Source organism: Erythrolamprus reginae, chromosome 1, assembly GCF_031021105.1.
Source record: "Erythrolamprus reginae isolate rEryReg1 chromosome 1, rEryReg1.hap1, whole genome shotgun sequence".
In the NCBI taxonomy this organism is placed as follows: Eukaryota; Metazoa; Chordata; class Lepidosauria; order Squamata; family Dipsadidae; genus Erythrolamprus; species Erythrolamprus reginae.
In genome coordinates this window covers 131,494,607-131,508,780 of record NC_091950.1, presented here as the reverse complement: position 1 = coordinate 131,508,780, position 14,174 = coordinate 131,494,607, and the positions used below count along the sequence as shown (strand labels likewise).

General features: G+C 43.9%; 1 protein-coding gene across 1 annotated transcript in view; it reads right to left on the bottom strand.

Annotated features, from left to right (window-relative positions):
* TOLLIP (toll interacting protein) overlaps nucleotides 1–12,602 on the bottom strand; it is a 33,890-nt gene extending 21,288 nt beyond the window's left edge. The window contains exons 1-2 of the mRNA XM_070765057.1: nucleotides 12,441–12,602; nucleotides 5,767–5,916 (exon numbers count right to left, since the gene is read on the bottom strand). Of these exons, the coding sequence (XP_070621158.1) occupies nucleotides 5,767–5,916; nucleotides 12,441–12,473 (183 nt within the window). The 5' untranslated portion in view covers nucleotides 12,474–12,602. The remainder of the gene's footprint in view (nucleotides 1–5,766; nucleotides 5,917–12,440) is intronic.
* Nucleotides 12,603–14,174: the final 1,572 nt, after the last annotated feature.

The following is a 14,174-nucleotide window of genomic DNA, read 5'->3' as shown; positions in this document are numbered from 1 at the left end:
TGGGAAGCCCCCGGGCTGTTTTAAAAGGTGACCGCCGGGCTGGGGGGCTTCCCAGCAACCTCCCGAATCCCGAACTTTTGCCGAACTTCCAGGTTCGGGGTTCGGGGGGGTGCTGGGAAGCCCCCCAGCCCGGCGGTCACCTTTTAAAACAGCCGGGCGGCTTCTCAGGAGCCTCCCAACGCCGAACGCGGAAGTTCGGGTTTGGCGTTTGGCTTCCGGAGGCTCCTGGGAAGCCCCCCGGCTGTTTTAAAAGGTCACAGCCAGGCTGGGGCGCTTGCCAGCAGCCCCGACTCCCTGCCGCTCGCCCATGGCCGGCAGAAGATCGCTCTTGCCCGGCTTCCGCGCGAGGCATCAGGTCAGCATTCTGTGGGGCGGGCGGCGGGGAAGCCGGCGGCTGTGGCAGCTGCTGCAGGAGGCTTTCCCCCTCCTCGTCCGCCGCCCGCCCGCCCAGAATGCTGACCTGATGCCTCGCGGGGAAGCCGGGCAAGAGCGATCTTCTGCCGGCCATGGGCGAGCTACAATAAGCTTCCACGCCCTCGCCCGTGCCTGGCGGGAGGTGAAGAGTGCTTTGCCCAGTGCAAAGTTGACAGCAAGCAGCTCCGCAGTCCCCAAAGGAGGCTTAACCCCGCCCCTCTGTCCCACCCCTCGCCCGTATCCGGCATAACTTCCTCCTGCCTATCCCCGCTCTTCTGCCGGCCACGGGCGAGGGGTGGGACAGAGGGGTGGGGTTAAGCCTCCTTTCGGGACTGCGGAGCTGCTTGCTGTCAACTTTGCACTGGGCAAAGCACTCTTCAGCTCCCGCCAGGCACGGGCGAAAGGCGAGGAAGCCTATTGTAGCAGCTGCCACAGCGGAGACATTTGGGGTTTTGGCTGGGGGGGGGAGGGGAAGGCAGGAGGTCCGGCCCTTCATTTGCCCTCCCAGCAAAAGACAAAGCCGCACAGCTCCGCATCGCCGAAGGAGGCTTAACCCCACCCCTCTGTCCCACCCCTCCGCCGTGGCCGGCAGAAGAGCGGGGATAGGCAGGAGGAAGTTATGCCGGATACGGCCGAGGGGTGGGACAGAGTGGTGGGGTTAAGCCTCCTTCGGCGATGCGGAGCTGCGCGGCTTTGCCTTTTGCTGGGAGGGCAAATGAAGGGCCGGACCTCCTGCCTTCCCCTCCCTCCCCAGCCAAAACCCCAAATGTCTCCGCTGTGGCAGCTGCTACAATAGGCTTCCTCGCCTTTCGCCTGTTTCAGCTTTCCATCCATCCACGTCACTTCGCCGCTAAATCGTATGGCAGCAAACAATCTTTGGGGTTTTCGCTGGGGGGAGAAGTAGGACCTTCCTAACTTCCTCCCCCCCCCCAGCGAAAACCCCAAAGATTGTTTGCTGCCACACGATTTAGCGGCGAAGTGACGTGAAGGGATGGAAAGCTGAAACCGGGTTGTTTCAGCTTTCCATCCATCCACGTCACTTTGCTGCTAAATCGTATGGCAGCAAACAATCTTTGGGGTTTTCGCTGGGGGGAGAAGTAGGACCTTCCTAACTTCCTCCCCCCCCCAGCGAAAACCCCAAAGATTGTTTGCTGCCACACGATTTAGCGGCGAAGTGACGTGAAGGGATGGAAAGCTGAAACCGGGTTGTTTCAGCTTTCCATCCATCCACGTCACTTTGCTGCTAAATCGTATGGCAGCAAACAATCTTTGGGGTTTTCGCTGGGGGGAGAAGTAGGACCTTCCTAACTTCCTCCCCCCCCCCAGCGAAAACCCCAAAGATTGTTTGCTGCCACACGATTTAGCGGCGAAGTGACGTGAAGGGATGGAAAGCTGAAACCGGGTTGTTTCAGCTTTCCATCCATCCACGTCACTTTGCTGCTAAATCGTATGGCAGCAAACAATCTTTGGGGTTTTCGCTGGGGGGAGAAGTAGGACCTTCCTAACTTCCTCCCCCCCCCAGCGAAAACCCCAAAGATTGTTTGCTGCCACACGATTTAGCGGCGAAGTGACGTGAAGGGATGGAAAGCTGAAACCGGGTTGTTTCAGCTTTCCATCCATCCACGTCACTTTGCTGCTAAATCGTGTGGCAGCAAACAATCTTTGGGGTTTTCGCTGGGGGGAGAAGTAGGACCTTCCTAACTTCCTCCCCCCCCCAGCGAAAACCCCAAAGATTGTTTGCTGCCACACGATTTAGCGGCGAAGTGACGTGAAGGGATGGAAAGCTGAAACCGGGTTGTTTCAGCTTTCCATCCATCCACGTCACTTTGCTGCTAAATCGTATGGCAGCAAACAATCTTTGGGGTTTTCGCTGGGGGGAGAGGTAGGACCTTCCTAACTTCCTCCCCCCCCAGCGAAAACCCCAAAGATTGTGCCTTTCTTTGTTGCGCTTCCACCAGCATGGCCTGGCTGGCAGCGGAAGATGTAACCGAGCTCACGGGGCTGGGCTCGGCTCCCCCTCTTACCAGCCCAGCAGGCAGCCGCCATGGAAGGCTCCGTTCCCTGTCGGCCACGGAGACCGGCCCCGTGGGCTCGTTTACATCTTCCGCTGCCAGCCAGGCAGCGCAACGAAGAGAGGCATTCGCTTTCCTCCCGCCGGCCCCTCAATCGGGCCGGTAGGGAACAGAATGGAACCAGCCCAGAAGCAATAGACGCAGGATCGGGCCGGCAGCAGGCGCAGGGCGAGGCAGCAGGTCTGCATCCTGGGCAGGCGGGCGGGCGGCGGGCGAGGAGGCGCGGCCGAGCGGCGACAGCGGCGGTTCTCCTCACTTCGGAGAGCTTCCTGGGCATGAAAACGCGCGAATCCAACAAGAACGAAAGCCAGGAAGCTCTCCCTGGCGGAGACCGCCGGCCCCTCAATCGGGCCGCCGTGACGGGGACCACTGGCCTGCCTAGCGGGCTGGGAGGGAGGTGGAATACGGGAGGAGGAGGAAGAGGAGGAGGAGGGAGGAAGGAGAGAGAGAGAGAGGGAAGCCGCCCGGCTGTTTTTAAAGGTGACAGCCGGGCGGCAGCGTTTTTTTGCGGTTGTTTTTTTTTTGTTGCACGGATTAATTGACTTTACATTGTTTCCTATGGGAAACAATGTTTCGTCTTACGAACCTTTCGTGTTACGAACCTTTCCCTGGAACCAATTAAGTTCGTATCTTGAGGTTCCACTGTATTGCTGTAATCTAAATAAAATTTATCAGACTATCAAGCAAGGCTACCTCCATCCAAGCAGAGGTACAACCTAAGCTGGACAAAGATGCTTTATGTCACAAAGACCTTGTTTCTCTTCTATCAAAGATGGATTCAGGAACTCCAGACACCAGGAGTGGGCTGCTCTGGGTTTGGGTGATCCTCCTGGTGAAGATTCTGCACAGTTCAGCAAACTCCAAAATCCCACTCCTGACTGGCCCCACCCACAATGCCCCTCCCAGGAGTTTCCACCCAGCCTGTTCTGGATGCAAGTCTAGGGCACGGTCCATGCGAAGGCTCGGGAAAGGCGAAAAAACGGCTCCCCGAGGCTCTGAAAAGCCAGAAATGGGCCGATTTCTGGTTTCCAGAGGGCCTCTGGAGCCCAGGAGAGGCCGTTTTCTCCCTTCTGGAGGCTCAAAGAATGCCTCTGGAGCACACAGAGGGCAGAAGTTCTGGAAGGCCTCCCAAGAGCCTCCAGAACCCCAAGAGGGAGAAAACGCACCTCCCTGCCGTGGTGCAGGAAGCCAACGAGGTCACACCCATCCAGTAACCGGGCAGAGAACCTGTTGCTAAAAATTTTGAAGCTCACCCCTGTACACACACCCATCTCAAGTTACAGCCTTGGTCTTTTCAGGGATAAGTTTAAAGCTATATGCTATATATGAATAGATGAGATATTCTCTCATCCAGATTGAAATTCATCTTTTTGGCCTTGATTATTGCAGCCAGGCATTAATTCAGCATTCTATTGCCTCTCCTCAATCTGATGTAAAGGACAAAAGGAACTGACTGCCATTATCCTAGAAAGGGCATTTATACTTAATTTCTCAATATTCTTATCCAGCTGTTCATATAGGTGGTAAACACGAGGGACGGGATGGGACCCTGAAAAACCCCATGGCAAAAAATATGATGGGGTCAAGCAGGAATCTCTCATCACCATTTTTTAGAGATGCCTATCTCTAAATGAGCAGAACCCTTTCAAGACTGGTCTATCGACACTTAACTTGGACAACTGCTGTAGACGGTTGTCACTAAAAGATCAAAGAATCAATCAGGTTGTACCCCATAACAGTTTCAATAAAAATAATCCAACAGCAATTAAGGCATTTTAGTGTCTAAATACAAATTGATAGAGCCTTGCAAAAATCTTCTTCATCCAAGAATGTCTGGATTTAAGCAGCTACCCATTGTTGACCACTGGATTGTATTTACATCTTCTGGGTACATCCCCCCCCCCCCCCAGGTTTAGTCTCTGTTAATGAAACTGAGACCAATCCTTTGTGTAGGAATGAATCTGTAACCTCTTGGACCACTTTCAGATAACTTATGTACCTGACGTTAGATGATTAAAAACCTTCTTATAAAAAAACAGATAGTGGTACCTCGAGATACGAGTTTAATTCGTTCCGGACCTGGGCTCTTAAGTCGAGCAGCTCTTATCTCGAACGACTTTTCCCCATAGGAATTAATGTAAATAATTTTAATTGGTTCCAGCCCTCAAAAAACTCACAAAGTTAGTCTAAATTATGCAGAAAGACATGTTTTTAATGAAGAAATGTACATGTACATATAAATGAATAATGAAGTTTCTTTCACTTAACTTGTAAACTTTCTTAAACTTTTAAATTTACATATGTTCAACTTCTCTGCCACCCAATCCTGTAGGACAGAGGTCCCCAACCCTTTTTGCACCAGGGACCGGCTTTAAGCGATCAAGAGAGGAATGGGTGAATGAATGGACGGAGGGTGGGAAGGAAGGAAGGAAAGAGGGAAGGGACAGAAACAGAGGAAGGAAGCAAGGAAACTTATGAAAGGGGAGAGTAAGAGAGGAATGAGTGAAGGGAGGGAGGGAGGGAGGGAGGGAGGGAAGAAGGTGGGAAGGAGAAAGAAAAGAAGAAATAGAGGAAGGGAAGGTAAAAGAGAGAAAGAAAAAGAGCAAGAAAGAAAGCAAGAAAGAAAGCAAGAAAGAAAGAAAGGGGGAAGGGACAGGAACAGAGGAAGGAAGCAAGGAAACTTATGAAAGGGGAGAGTAAGAGAGGAATGAGTGAAGGGAGGGAGGGAGGGAAGAAGGTGGGAAGGAGAAAGAAAAGAAGAAATAGAGGAAGGGAAGGTAAAAGAGAGAAAGAAAAAGAGCAAGAAAGAAAGCTGCAAGCACCCCCCCGAGCCCCCCAGGCCGGCTGCAACCTTTTAAAACACGCGCGCCGCTTCGCTTCCTGAAGCCGAACGCGGAAGTTAGCGTTTGGCTTCAGGAGACAGCTCCTTGGCGCTTGTATCTCGAATTTGGGCTTGTAAGTAGAACAAAAATATCTCTCCCCTCCCAGCTCTTATCTCGAGTTGCTCTTAAGTAGAGCAGCTCTTATGTCGGGGTTCCACTGTATTAACTAAATGTATATACTAATTGTAGAGGCTGATTAATGATTTGTATTACTACAACATTATACAATTCTAAAAATAATTTATGCTTACTGTGCATATGATTTGTTTTTGAAACAATATTGTAAGAACAATGTATTATAAGAACAATATATGATGATCATTAGTCAGGAGCCAGTGATGCTTTATAGGCTGGCATAGAAATACTGTATGTATTTTGAAATGCACTTTTTAAAATACCTGCACTACAGTGATACTCAGTCTTCCAACAGTACCCATAGCTCCTCCATATTGTAATTGCTGAGCTGCCTGAGCATCTAATTGGATTTGCTGTTGCTGTTGCGTTGGAGTGATACGAAGGAAATCTTGAGGAAGTTCACCAATATATACCTATGGATAAAACACATAACCCAGTTAGATAATACCTTCTGTACTTCATCTAACTGCCTTCTTTAAATATATCTATTTCTGATATTACATTCTTTTCTGCTTCTAACCATTTTTTATATTTCACACATACCATATGGGTCAGATCTTTAACATGATCCTTACAAGAATAATTCCACCTTGTTTTATTTTAGAACAGTTTAATATATAAGTAAGCATATTAACTGCCATCTTAATCAATATATGTCGGCTTTGTTTAGTAATTGTTTCAATAGAGGCCTGCTCACAATTATGACTGTGAGGAAGAAGTAACTTGCAACCAATGCATACATTTACAACATTTGTAATCTCTCTCTCTTAATCACGTGTTTGCCATCACAGTATTGCATTGCTCTGTTGCTGACCTGCTTTACCCTCCTTACCTCACAGTATGGAAAGATTGCTTAAACAAACCATCTCTTCCTGAGCTGCTTTTCTCCACAGCACAGCTCATCCCTAAAAAGTACTAACTGCAAGCTAACAAGCTCAGCTCTATGATCTTAATTAGTTGATTAGTCCTCTGGCTGATAGCTCAAGAGTGCTAGGGGATCAGCCAATGTTCATGAATTTCTTTTGTATATTTCAAACCATGTTCCTGCTGGCTCTTTTGTAATCCCTTCCTCTTCGATCACAATGTAAATACAAACATTAATTTTATTCTTGCTACTTATTCCAGCACTAGGGTGAACATTCCACACAGTGGAAGACTGGATAAAAAAGGCTATAATATTTGCCCTTCTACCTGACTTCCTTTTGAGTCAAGTTCTGGAAATCTTCCATGCTACTTGGGCTCAACCAGTTGTTTGAGATTGGTTCCTTCTGATGCTATAAATATATTCAGAAACAATTTCTTAATAAATCATTTTCAAGATTTAGTATTATCCTGGTATCTCTCTTACTATTCTCATTCTTTGGTATCTACCCTGAAAATTCTAAAATTAAGCATTAATATTAAAACACAAATATAACTTGCTCTTATTTTCACCTGCTTACCCCATATCAAATGTCCTCAAGGTCAAAGGAGAAAGAATTTCAGTTCAGGTGAAGTAAGTAAAAGAGATTGGCTCAAATACTATTTTGCATCATTATCCTGGGACACATATATTTACCATAGATTTTTGTCTTCAATAATCAGTGAGAAAAGTATGAATATGAAGCAAAAAAAAGTTTATTTATTTAGCAAAAATAAATAATTTAGTAAATACTGAATTATATAATAACATATTCCGAGGTAGAATTGAAGGAGGTTAGTTGTGGTGATGTGATAGGAGCATTATATGATAGAAGTAACATCAATGTAAGGATGGAATTCTTAACAAGTGATTCAATATTAAACGTGGAGTAAGACAAAGATAAGCGATGCTTCTCAGCTCCTTTAACACATAGATAAATATTCATGTAAGGAATGTTCCTGGTAACATTAGAACTGTGGTGGTTAAGGATGCAAAAGTATATGTACTATTGCATGACAATTAAGCCATGTTTTTAGCTCAATGTCATGTTCTTTGACAGCTGCCAAAATAAGAGTTCTCTTTACAAAATATACCAAGATGAAAATGGTATGGGCATAAGAATTCTAGCAACTGTACTAATTTCATTTTAGATCCAACATATCCCCATCTACATTAAGCAAGGACTTTCTGATTCTCTTTTCCAGTTTTTTTAAAATAAACCAGTTAGGAGGCCAGTGTCTTTATTGGTAACAGACAAGTTTTTAGTTCACATAAGTCTGTTTGAATCTTCTGGGAACTAACTCAGAAACTGAGAATGATGTACAATGATAGTTACATTTTATTGCACAAGAGGAATGGCTCTGGAAAAGTATTTATAAAAACTAAAAGTAGCTCTGTTTTATAAAGTGGAATGAGCATCTGCAGGTTAAGTGGAACAAATAAGTGGAACATTATTTATATGCCTCAGAACATTCAAATGGGGAAAATGGGTAAATTGATTTTTTTAAAAATAAGATGTACAAATGTTAGGAAAAAGATAATTAACAGAATGAAGAATGTGAAACTAAGAAAACTTTTGTTGCTTAACTGTATATTTAGTTTAGTACAGAAGTGAGAGCCAGATATGTCCCACAAAACCTAAAAGCTGAATGTAGAAGTGTATGTGGTAAAATAGGAAGAGAGGAAGTCAATGAATGGTGAATTGCTGCCCAGAGCTTCTTGGGTAGATGGGCACTCATATACACTGGATTACTTTATAAATACAGTATATAATGAAAAAATGAATAGGTTAAAAATGGAATGGATGACACTGATGAAGCCAATGCATAAAATGTGTGGATATGTAGAAGCCAGGAGAGAACAATATGGGTGAGTTTAATGATTGTATTTATATAAACTAGATTTAATAGCTATTTCTTATCTCAGGCCTTTATTTGGTCCACTATATCTTATTCAAATCTGATCTCTATTTCTTAGCAAATGTGAATCACAAGCTGATGAATGGAGCCCTTCAAGACACTGCTGATTCCTGGCAATACAGTAGTCTGGACTTGTCCCTGTAGTTTTTTTGGCAAGAATTCCAGAAGTGGTTTATCACTGTCTTCTTCCTAGGGCTAAGAAAGAGTGACTAGCCAAACTGCAAAAGCAAAAACCCAGAAGCAGAAGTATAGTACAGGAAATTAAAATGTGAGTCAATATGCTATTCTGCACTATTCTATTTATTGCATACCATTACATCTAATTATTTGAGAAGCCTAAGATGGTACTTATAAGGCAGAGTTCCCCAACCTTTCCAGCTCTGCAAATTGCTGGGGGAGGAGCGGATGGTTCCCTGCAAATGGCTGGCAAGCAATTCCATTTGTGTAAATGGAGCATACATGCACATACTCGCTGATACAAGTGGGGATCACGTGTGCATGCACACGCTAACCCGCTGTTTCTGTGGTCCCATTGCAAGCAGCTCACAGTAAATTAGTGGGCCGCAGCCCATAGGTTGGGGACCTCTGCCACAAGGAATGCAGGATAACACAATACTTTTACTTCTTGAATATATTAAATAGAAATAAAAATGCGGTCAGACATGAGCATTATCAAGGACCAGGAGACAGATGGAATGGTCAACTTTTTATCAACATAAAACATTTTTAAATTAAAATGCAGACGGCCAAATTCATTTCTCCCAGTTTGTCCCAAACAAGAAACATTATTTTATTTGTTTATAGCTGTTTGGTATTTATGGACTATGATTTGCTAAATTTTGGTTCTCTTGCAGCCAAGCTGAAGTAAAAGATTGAAATAACTACCAGCAAATCAGCTTTCATTATTATGGTATTTCTAATGAGAAGCAAGCAGATGATTAAAAAATCCTAACTTTTCAAAATGTAAAATATGTTAATCCCTTTGCATAAAACAAAAAATCAAGGAATGTGAGTGTTCCAAAGTTTATGAAATAAACTTTATACATTAATATAGGATTAGAAAGGTATCAGTTCAGTTTTTATTTAAACACATTTGATGAAGCCACCATGGTTCTGGTTAATTAATGCCAGTTTCAGATTGCTTTTACTATTTTTCTAACATTTAACTGAAATATACCTTTTTATAACTTAAGATCATTATTTTCTCTCCAGCTATGTAAGGGAATAAGGTTTTTATCTTTTTCAAAGTGACATATCTCTTCAGATGGCCTGAAAACTACAATATTTATTTCAGTTGTCTTAAACATTCTGATTTTGCGCTCTCTTTGTTCTCATGACTTAGTTTCCAGTCCTCTGATTATTGCCATTATTGTTGTTCTTTAAATTGCTCCAAGTTTGTGTGAATAATTGCTTTCAAACGAATGACTAGGCAGCAAAGTCCACATTTTGGACAGAGAAGACTGCTGGTTTGAAATAAGGGATCAAAGAGGCCATCTATGTCAAAATTGAACTGTCCTCTCTCAACGGAGGGGGAGGGATATGTCATTATCTATCTTCAGTCTACACCACAATCCTTTCAATAGCTCCAAGAAGGTTCCACACCCATCTGCACTACTCAGGTGACCCTGATGACATAGATAAATCTCCAGGTAACCTTAACATAGCTAAAAGAATGCAAATGTTCAGCTGTCTGCAAGGAGTATAAATCCTTCCATTCCCCACCATCCAGTCAGAGCTGAAGAAGTTTCTTGGATGAGAAGTGAAATGTCTTCAAAGAAAAAAACTGAAAGTTCAGTTGCCTCTTGAAAAAGCACCTTTGGGACAACCATGACCTGAATGACTAAGAAACCCCATAAACATTCCTTAAGATTTGGAAATTGTACATTTGTTGATGTAGCCAACATTTATATTTGCTTTATTTAAATACACTACAACTTTGTAGCGAACAATAAAATTGCCAAGCAGGTATATCTCCTTTTGTGTAGGAAAGGGGATCAGCAACTTGGTGATAGTATATTGAAAAAAAGCAAATACAAGCAGAAGAAATATTATGCTATTTACATTTGTCTCTATTAAAAGTAATTTAGCCATTAACTCATTCTCCATCAGCAATATCTTCTTCACTTATATTTCTAACCTCTAGAACTATGTTTTTCAACCTTAATAAATTTAAGACATGGAGACTTCACTTTCCAGCATACTGGCTGAGGAATCCTGGGAATTAAGTCCCCCTAGTTATCTAGGATGAGAAATACTGCTTTGATGTATTAGATAATTTACCTAGGTATGGGTCATTTACAAACCTACTAAGTTTTGTCACTATCTTTTCAACTCAAGTAAAATCCTAAAACTTGAGGTCATACTCCATTGGAGTTTGGTGAAAACATGTTGCAGCTACCTACTATGGATGCACTGACTGAACACACACACACACACACACACACACACACACACACACACACAGATCTATCCTAGTCTCCCTTAATTTTCAAATTCAGCAAAAAAAACCAACATGTGACAGACATACATACATACATACATACACACACATATATATATAAAAAGAGAGGGGGGGAGAGGGAGAGAAATTGTGGGAACATTAATTTCAATTTGAACAATTACAAATATTATTTGATAATGATAAAATTGCCCATTAGACATTTAATAATTGTGAATTTGAAGTGATATGTTCAGCCAGTGCATCCATGGTAGGTGTGTGTACGCGTGCGTGCGTGTGTTTGTACATTTTCATGGGTATAGTATGTAGCTCTCTATCATCTGTCTGTCTGTCTATCTATCTACCTACCTATCTCATAGGGGTGAAATCCAGCAGGTTCTGGAGAACCAGTAGCGGAAATTTTGAGTGGTTTGTCTCACTGGCAAATGCCTCCTCTGGCTGTCCAGAGTGGGGTGGGAATGGGGATATAAAAATTCCCATTTGTTCTTAACAAATCCCTGATGACTTTTAATAATCACTGCCATTTCAGTTAGATGGATTGCTTTATCTATTCTACAATCTTCCAATACATCCTTTTAAAGAGATATACAATAGGTCGAGCAATATAATCTCAAAATAAAGCCAATACATAAATTAATCATTAGTAAATAGTAAAGATTAAAAATTATACACCCAACTCTTGGACAAAAAAAAGAGCACCATTCGAACCCCAAATTTTGAGAAGATAAATTGCCATGCGATCTACTGTCTTAGATGAAACAGACATGCTTCTGACTAAGCAGAAATAACTGAAACAAGCTACTTTATTAGCAAAGTCAAAAATAAGATAATGCAATAGTCCCCCTTCCCCCTAAAGATTACAGCCAAATTCTATAAGGATGCTTTAGTAAATGAAGGGAATAGAAACACAACAATATTAGCCTTCTTTAGGTCAAGGATTTCTCTTTTGGAACCTCTAAGTTCATGGCAAGATCATTTACTAAGGAGAAAAATCTCAGCCTGAAAAAGCCCGAAAATTTTACCCAACAGGCTGGGTAAAATGAGGACCCAGATTGTTGGGGGCAATAGGCTGATCCTGCAAACCGCTTAGAGAAGGCTGTAAAGCGATATATAAATCTAAGTGCTAAGTGGTTTTGGTTTTTTTAAAATATTTTTTTCTCCAGACTTTTCAGACGCATATCAATGCATATACCTCAGAATGTTTCTTAAATCAACGTCCTACTTTGCACCTATTATTCCATCAGTCTGTTATTCTTCATTTCTTCACACTCCCCTCCCTGCCTCCCCAGGCTGGTTTTAATTTGAGGAGCTTTTCATGTCAGGAAGTTTTTCATGTCATGTCACGCAAGCTTTTTTTTTTTTTTTAGGTTTTCCTCGGCCTTCGGTCCAGCTGAATTTCGCCTCTGGAAGTGACTAGCCTGGGTGACCTCTGACTCCACCTACCGTTCACAAAGACCTTCACGGCCTTTACGGCCAATCAGGCTGTCAACCCGAGCCTAAGCGCTTACACCAATGTGCCAGGAAAGAGGAGAGGGCGAAAGAGAGGCCACTGCGGGACCCTCCGGATATATCACCAAAACATCCCCCCACATACACACACTATATTCCCTTCTGAAGAAATACGGGAGGTCTTCGGATCTTCAAGCAAATACGACTCACCGGGCCCCGCTGCGTACTAACGGTGGTCGCCATGGCCACCACCCGCAAGGCTTCCTTCCTCTCTCGCCGATCGGCCGATGCTCCAAACAGGAAAACTCGGCCCCCTTCGTTTCTCCTCTCCTTCTCTCTCTCGCCACGCCCCCAAAACCACCGTTATTTAGCACTGCGCTTGCGCCCCAAGGCTTCCTTGGTAGCCGGCGCTGCCGGGCGAACCGCTACGCGGACGAGGCGCATGCGTCAAAAAAGAGGAAATTCCGGTCTTGTAAACGTAGTCCTTTTCTCGGTCATTTTCCATCGGCTTTTAACTGGTGACGTCGAGGTCCCTTTGATGGTTTTTCTGAGGGAGCGCGCGCGGGGCTAGGATTCACACAGAGGAGGGAGGGGCATGGGGTGGGGGCTCGCTCCCTCGGGAACTGCCTAACGTTACGTACGCAATGCTGCTTTCTAGCTACTTGAAATTGTTTGGACGTTTCAGCCGTTCGACTTTTTTTCGTCGTTATTGACGTCACTAGCCTCAGCAACCATTACTGCCGCCTCCTCAGCTTCAGACCTCGCGAGTAGAAGACTTAGAGTCTCGTTGCCTTGACGCCGGGAGTCATCCGACTGGTTGGCACAACCGGGTGGGCAGGGCAAGATAATTTTAGCGCTGACTGAAAAATTGACGCGAAATGGATGCTTTTTATTCGGGGCGGGTTTGTTTTTTTTGTCGTTGGTAACGCCCTCTGTTGTTTTTTTGGATTGGCGGTCTTTGCGACTGCCTTAGAATCAGTCTTCGTTTTCCAGTCACTCCCAAGAGGCGAGAAGGGAGATGCGTAGGCCGAAATAAAACACTAGAAAACCCGAGCTGTAGCGTTTGAGGAGCATTGTAATTTTGACCCATGCAACACAAAGTTAAAGAATAAGGTGGTGGGAAGAATCCCTCAGACTGCAGAGGCATTGTGTTTGGGGGATGCTTTAAAGATGACTTTTTTTCGTAAGTAAGCACCAAGGGAAACTTTTAGTTGCTGAGAAATGTTAATTTAAAAGAATCACATGGATTTGTCTATCTATAATAACAGAGTTGGCAGGGACCTTGGAGGTCTTCTAGTCATTCAGGTCATGGTTGTCCCGAAGGTGCTTTTTTTCCCCAGGAGGCAACTGGACTTTAGTTTTTCTTTGAAGATGTTTCGCTTCTCATCCAAGAAGTTGCTGCTGTTACCCAGTCAGAACTGAAAAAGCTTTTGGGATGAGAAGCCAAACGTCTTCAAATAAAAACCACAAAGCCCAGTTACCTCTTGAAAAAAAAAAGTACTTTTGGACAATCAAATGTTTTAAAATATCCTTTTCTAGCTTGCTGCAATTTGAAAATTAATTAATTTGACTTCTATGCCACCCAATCCCAATGGGACTCAGGGAGGCTTACAACAGTAAGTAGTGCATACAATAAATGGAGTCAAATAATTAGTAATAACCGTAAAACCCATTATAAACCCTAATGAACTATTCAATCGAACCCACATAGAGAAACAGTTACAAATCAGACAAGATAACATGTTACATTCATGACCCTCAGGCTTCACAGCCTTTTGGAAGGACAACTTGGGAGCAGTACAGACATCATGGGAGTAGTTGGTTCCATAACATCGGGGCAGCCACAGAGAAGGCTATCCTTTCCATTTTTCTTGCATGCCAATCTTGGGTTTAAGGAAGCTGTTTGGCATACTTAAAAGTAGTAAATACTAACGCGGAGTGCAA